The 7,358-nt window shown below is 55.1% G+C and overlaps 1 protein-coding gene across 1 annotated transcript; it reads left to right on the forward strand.

The window, feature by feature from the left end:
- Positions 1-2,275: 2,275 nt before the first annotated feature.
- Positions 2,276-7,095, forward strand: LOC126381230 (uncharacterized). The gene is made up of 3 exons (XM_050030732.1): positions 2,276-2,968; positions 3,012-3,642; positions 3,749-7,095. The coding sequence occupies exons 1-3, from the start codon at positions 2,276-2,278 to the stop codon at positions 7,093-7,095; spliced, it is 4,671 nt and encodes a 1,556-aa protein (XP_049886689.1).
- The last annotated feature ends 263 nt before the right edge of the window (positions 7,096-7,358 follow it).

Raw genomic sequence — 7,358 nt, forward strand, 5'->3', positions numbered from 1 at the left:
TCGAATAATAGTCATATCCATCATTATTATTTTTTACCGCAAAACACGGCAATAGTCGTAGCGCTGACCACACCAAATATCTGTTTTTTTTTAATATGGTGATGCAAAAACAAAACGCAAAAAACAAAGAATTTTGAGGGTAGTTCTAAAAAAGTTTTAAAAGTGTTGACGTTAGTTTCGTAAACAAGTTTGCGTGATCAGTGTTTCATTAATTTATTTATTGTGTTTAAATTACTATTTCCTGTTAATATTGATACGTTATTCATATACTGAGTCATCATGAAGAGAGGAAGGAAAAGTGCGATTCCCTTGGAAATACAGAAAACGATATTTTTAAAGTATAAAAGTGCATTTGAAAATGATGAGTTACCTTCGCCATGTGATAAAATTTTTGTTGATATTAGCAACGAATTGGAGTGTAAAATGTCCGTTAAAAGTTTGTATATATCATTAAAAACAAATTTTAATTACTTTTTTGGTATAAATCAAAGACAACTTGCAGCCACTGTTGATACGAAGTCCTAAGATGGATATGATGAACCTTATGGTGATAAGGGATCAGCCTATCGCCCATAACATTAGTCCATCATGTTAGAGAGAGAGAGTTGTCTTTGATTACTTGTGGCTCTGCCCACCCCATTAGGGATTACGGGCGTGAGTTTATGTATGTATGTATGTTTGGTATAAATGAAGATGATTGTGCATCAAAAAGTGAAGATGAAAATGTCGAAGAAATATATTTTGAAAAAAATAGTGATGCTGACAGTGTAGACGATGATGTCAACGAAGAAAAAATTCGTTTTTTCATAGATATCCATTCTTGGAAAAAAATTCAGCCCATTCAAAAGTACGTAAAGAGACAAGATCCAAACACAAATTCAAAATTTCGTAAGAAGTGGACATTACCTAGTCACCAGTGGGCTGATTTACTACGAGAAGAAGTATGGAAGGTGTAGCGGACGCCGCCACTAAAGCGAGACGGCGCCGCTAAAAAGGGACAGCGAAGGAAGCGCCGCCCCTAGAACGAGACGGCGATACTATTAGAATAGGATAGCTATAAGATTAGAACGTAAAACCCCACTAGTTGTGATATCGAAATTAGAACCTAAGGTGGTTGTTTATACGCAATAAACGAGTTAGTGAGTTAGTTTGGAGTTGATCCGGAAATTTGATCGAGCTTTTATTTCCCCGAGATCCTGAACATACAGTCCACAACAGTTCCTGGTCCTTCGAGCCGGATTCAGATCGCCGAAGCACTTCATCGTGGGAACATCTGGTGCCATCGCGGAACGCGCTCAGTACCTCCCTGCCATTTCACCGATCCGAGATGGTAGTGACCCGGAGTCAGAGCGACGCTGTGGAGCTGGAGGAACAACGCCGCGAGGAAGAGCAACGGCGCGAGACCGAACGTCTCGCCCTCCAACGAATCGAAGAGGAACGTCAGAGGCGGTTATCTCAAGCACCCCCCGCCTCACCGACCGTCGCGACGCGCTCAGTCCGCGAACAACCGACGACTAGCGCGACGATCGAACCCGCGCCCCTCACCGCGGGCGCCCCGCACCTCACCGCCGGTACCGCGCCCCTCACCGCCGGTACCGCGCCCCTCACCGTCGGCACCGCACCCCGCACCGCCGCCCCCGCTGCGACACGACGCGTTGCAGATACACTGCGCGGATCGCTCGCGCCCTCCATATGTTCGACGAATGCTACTGCGAGACTACGCTTGGCTGAATTAGAAGCCGCGGAACAACTGGCGAAGCTTGAACGACGCAAGATGGAATTAGAAGCCGATTTGATTCGGAAGCGTCTCGCCGTCGAACAAGAGAACATACAAGAGGAAGAGAGCGCTCGTCTGCAGGAAGAGGACGTATGCCTGGGACCCAATGACCGGGTCGATGACTGGTTCATGCGCATGGACGAGACACGGGACGAAGAACAGAAGCAGACCCGTTTCGAGGAGAGAGCCAGACGCCGCGCGCCGCTACACTCCTCGCCGACACCTCAACGCGCACCGCGTCATCTCTCACCGTCGCCTGAACGAGTGCGACGCCCCCGACAGTCGCCGGAACGTGTGCGACACCTCTCACCGTCGCCTGAACGAGTGCGACGCCCCCGACAGTCGCCGGAACGCGTGCGACACTTCTCACCGTCGCCTGAACGAGAGCGACACCCACTACGGTCGCCGAAACGAGACCGACACCCGTCAACGGAACGAAGACGCCGAACCTCGAACGCGAAGCAAGGCATCGAGCAATTGGCAGAGGCACTCGAGCGGATGGCGCGACCACGCATCCGGAACGTCGAGCTACCCATCTTCAGCGGCAACCCGAACGAATGGCTGCCGTTCAAAGCAACAATGAGAGATTCAACACGTCTCTACAATTTGAGCGCCGCCGAGAACCTACAGCGACTACGGACGTGCCTACGGGGGGAGGCGCGCGAAGCCGTGGCGGCACTGCTGTACACCGCAACCGATCCGAGCGTCATAATGAAGACACTGGAACAATGCTTCGGGCGCCCCGAGGTGCTGATCGACCGGGCGCTAGAAGAAATTAGACGACTACCGAGGTTGGGACCGTCTGCGATAGACCTCAATAACTTCGCGATCAAGCTGCGCTATCAAGTGTGCATATTGGAGTCCATCGACAAACGGGGCTTCATCCACAACCCACTGCTGGCTCGAGAAGTACTTGGCAAGCTCAGCCCGCATCATCGGTCACGCTGGTGCGACTACGCATCTCAACATGAAGAGGACAACGTTCCCGAGATCGAGAGCGAACTTAGCGATCTCCTTCATGTACGCCCCGAGTGCCAGCACCGTCGCCGCTGCTACTGCTCCCGCTGCGAACAGAAGCAAAGAACTAAAGGCCAGCACGAGTGGGAGATCATCATTGGGAAGAAAACCAGAAGCCATCTACAACACGAGCGAGCGAGCCGTCCAGTGCCCCAGCTGCGGAGAAGATCACAAGTTGCCGCAGTGCCAATCCTACAAGGCACTAACAATCAACCAGCGATGGGACTTCGTGAAGGAGAGAGGTCTCTGCTTCAAATGTGTCGCCTCGAAACATCGACGCATAGCATGCAAGGCGCGGGTGTGCGGCGTGAACCAATGTCGCCGTCCACATCACGCTACGCTACACGAGGACCCGCCCGCCGCCGCAGCCGAACCGCAACCATCGACGAGTGGCCCGGAAACAGTCATGTCGGTGGCCACTACCGCCACTGGCCCGAGGACTGTCCTGCTGAAGGTCTGCCCAGTGATCGTGAGCGGACCACGGGGGGAGGTCTCCACCTACGCCTTACTGGATGAAGGCGCCACCGTCACTCTTATTGACAACGAGCTGGCGGAGAGCATCGGCGCAAGTGGACCCACACAGCCACTGAACCTGCGCGGTGTGAACATGGAGCAACAAGAAGAGGAGAGCAGATCAGTCGCGGTGCAACTTCGAGGCAAGAATGAACACGCACCGTACGGAATAAGGGCACGCACTGTGAAGAACCTTATTCTACACCAGCAGACCATTCCTAAGTCGCTACTGAGAAAATACAAGCACCTACGCCTGGACAAGAACGAGATGTGCTACGAGCTAGCACGCCCTAGAGTCCTAGTGGGGACAGACCACTGGGAATTGATCGTGTCCCGTGAACTACGAGTTGGCGGCCCGAACGAACCCGCCGCATCAAGAACGCAGCTTGGATGGGTGGTACACAGATCCGTACCACGCAACACCATCATACACGTATGTAGAACGACACGGGGACACAACCGACCAGTACGACCGACGTCTCGAGCAACTCGTCGAGGCGCACTTTAAGATTGACGCACTGGGTGTCAGTCACAAACCGCTCGTGGGCGTTGCCAATCAGCGCGCTCGGGACATCGTGCAGAAGACGATGAAGAAGATCGACGGGGCCTACGAGGTTGGACTTCCATGGCGTCGTGACGACGTGACCATGCCTCCAAGCTACGATGCAGCCTTCCGACGTCTGAGAAGCATCGAGAGGAAGATGGACGCTTCACCCGACTTCGCCAAGCAGTACACGGCCCAAATGGAGAACCTGCTGAACAAGGGCTACGCAGCACCATGTGACGGTCATGAACGAGCGAGCACCGTCAGTTGGTTCCTGCCACACTTTGCCGTGCAGAACCCCAATAAACCAGGAAAACTACGCCTGGTTTTCGACGCCGCCGCACGCAGCCACGGTGTCTGCCTGAACGACGAACTACTAGAGGGACCGGACCTGCTACTGTCACTGCAGGGGATCGTATTCCGGTTCAGAGAGAGACCAGTCGCCGTCACTGCGGACATACAAGAGATGTTCCTGCGTGTGAAGATCCGCCCAGAAGACCAACCCGCCCAGCAGTTCTTGTGGAGGGGAAACGACCGGGAGAATCCGCCTCGCTGCTTCAAGATGACGAGCATGATCTTCGGCGCGGCCAGCTCACCCTTCATGGCTCACAGCGTGCGAGACCACAACGCGCATGCTCACGCGCACACTCACCCACGTGCGCTGGAGGCCATCACACACAGTCACTACATGGATGACTTTGTGGCGAGCTATGAAGACATCGAGGAGGGCCGCCGAACCATCAGCGAGGTGATAGAAGTCCACGCAGACGCCGGCTTCACTTTGCGCGGGTGGAACTCCAACTACGAGGGAGTCCTGGACGAAGTGCCCGTAGAACTTCGAGCGACCCAACCAACGCAGCTCGGAGGAGAGGGCCACGCCGAGCACAAAATACTTGGCCTCTACTGGAACGCAGGTCGAGACGAACTGGGGTTCAACACGTCGCTCAATAGAGTACCGAACGAGGTACGAACACGAAGCCGCGCGCCTACGAAGCGAGAAGCTCTCAGTGCGGTCATGAGCATATACGACCCGCTGGGACTCCTGAGCCACTACACGATCCGGGCGAAGATCATCCTTCAGGGCCTATGGCGTCTTAAGTTGCCATGGGACGAGCCGATCCCGGAAGAAGAAGCCGGACTATTTATGAGCTGGTTGGCACAGCTGGAAGAGATCGCCCGGCTACGCCTACCACGATGCTACGGGTTGAAGAACCATCAACGCATCGAGCTACATATCTTCTGCGACGCCAGCGAACAAGCATACGCGACGGTGGCCTACTGGAGGATAGTGCGCTGCGACGGAAGCATCGGGGTCACTCTGGTTGGCGCCAAGTCAAAGGTGGCGCCGCAGCGCACACAAACGATCCCGCGACTGGAACTACAAGCCGCCGTCATCGGAGTGAGGTTGGCCGACACGCTGAAAAAGGAACACCGCATCAAGATCGACAGTGTCACCTACTGGACGGACTCAGCGACGGTGATACACTGGGTGCGGAACGACGCTCGGCGCTACACCCCATTCGTGGCGCACAGGCTGAGCGAGATCGCAGAGCTCACCCAGAAGGACGAATGGCGATGGCTCCCCACTACACACAACGTAGCCGACGACGCCACAAGATGTCATGGGACTACAATCAGCGTGAACGACCGCTGGTTTCAGGGGCCAGACTTCTTATACGAGTCACCGGAACACTGGTCCGCTGAACAGTCATCGCACATCGAGGAGGAAGACGTCCTTCACACTGGGACACGCGATGGACAGAAGGAGGACTGGCTACCTGACCCTGGTCGATTCTCCAAATATGAAACACTGATCAGAGCGGCGGCACGGGTACTGGTGTTCATCGACATGTGCCGCAAGAAGACAAAGAACCTGGAAGTGGAGCACTTGGAACGCGCCGAACGAGCACTCCTGCAAAGAGCTCAGCGTGAGAGCTTTGGCGCTGAAATAGAATGGATCCAAGCAGGGCGCTCCATTCCGAAGACAAGCCGCCTATACAAGCTAGACCCGGAGCTACAAGATGGGATCCTGCGTGTTCGAGGTCGTATCGGAGCCGCGACCGTTCCAGAACATATGAAGCGGCCAATCATCCTGGACGGCCGTCATCACCTGACCAAGTTGCTGGTGCTGAGGGAACACTGCGCCGCCGGCCACGCCAACCGGGAGCGCGTGACCAACGACCTACGACAACGATACTGGATCATACATCTGCGACCAACAGTACGCGCTGTCGAGCATGCCTGCGCACTCTGCAAAGTGCGGCGAGCCATGCCGCGAGCACCAGCGACGGGGAATCTACCGCAAGCCCGACTGGAACCATTTCACCGCCCCTTCACGAACTGCGGAGTGGACTACTTCGGCCCAATGATGGTGAAGATCGGACGACGACGAGGGAAGAGGTGGGGCGCGCTCTTCACATGCCTCACCACGCGAGCTATACATGTCGAGCTCGCCGCCTCCCTCTCCACCGACTCGGCGCTAATGGCATTGCGGCGCATGGCCGCACGCAGAGGATGGCCCCGCGTCATCTACTCAGACAACGCGACGAACTTTCGCGGAGCAGATCACGAGCTGAAGGCCGCCTACAGGGAATGGGCGCCCGCACTGCAACAAGAAGGGATGCTGCACAGAACGGAGTGGCGGTTCATCCCACCTGGAGCGCCTAACCAGGGAGGAGCCTGGGAACGCATGGTGCGCTCAGTGAAGGTGGCACTAGGCGCTGTACTAAAGGAAAAGGCGCCACCAGAGGAGGTGCTACAGACGCTGTTAACGGAGGTGGAATTCTCGGTCAACGCCCGCCCCCTCACTCATGTCAGCGTGGACCCGAACGACCCGGAGGCCCTCACACCCAACCACTTTCTGTTGGGAGGATCCATGGGGCTGCCAACCACCGGACCATGCGACGAAGCCGACCGACGAGCTTGGCGAGCAAGCCAGGCCCTCGCCGACCATTTCTGGCAACGCTGGCTGAAGGAGTACCTGCCGACGCTGATACCTCGAGGCGAGCCTACGAACAACGACGCCGGGCTGAAAGAAGGAGACATCGTAGTGGTAGTTGACCCGACACTGCCACGAAACGTCTGGCCAATGGGGGAGGTGATTCGGACCTTCATCGGACCTGACGGCGGGATACGAGTCGCCGACGTCAGAACCAGAACGGGAATCTTCAGGAGACCAACGAGGAAGCTCGCCGTGCTGATCCAGAAGGAGGCTTCGCAAGCTACGCCGGGGGGAGAGATGTAGCGGACGCCGCCACTAGAGCGAAACGGCGCCGCTAAAAAGGGACAGCGAAGGAAGCGCCGCCCCTAGAACGAGACGGCGATACTATTAGAATAGGATAGCTATAAGATTAGAACGTAAAACCCCACTAGTTGTGATATCGAAATTAGAACCTAAGGTGGTTGTTTATACGCAATAAACGAGTTAGTGAGTTAGTTTGGAGTTGATCCGGAAATTTGATCGAGCTTTTATTTCCCCGAGATCCTGAACATACAGTCCACAACAGA

This window comes from Pectinophora gossypiella, unplaced genomic scaffold (genome assembly GCF_024362695.1).
Source record: "Pectinophora gossypiella unplaced genomic scaffold, ilPecGoss1.1 Pgos_40, whole genome shotgun sequence".
NCBI lineage: Eukaryota > Metazoa > Arthropoda > Insecta > Lepidoptera > Gelechiidae > Pectinophora > Pectinophora gossypiella.

Coding starts and splice junctions, on each gene's coding strand:
- LOC126381230 (XM_050030732.1), top strand. CDS start 2,276: ATGGCGCGACCACGCATCCGGAACGTCGAGCTACCCATCTTCAGCGGC. Junction 2,969..3,011: donor AGCTGCGGAGAAGATCACAA/GTTGCCGCAGTG, acceptor ACAATCAACCAG/CGATGGGACTTCGTGAAGGA. Junction 3,643..3,748: donor CTGGGAATTGATCGTGTCCC/GTGAACTACGAG, acceptor ACACGTATGTAG/AACGACACGGGGACACAACC.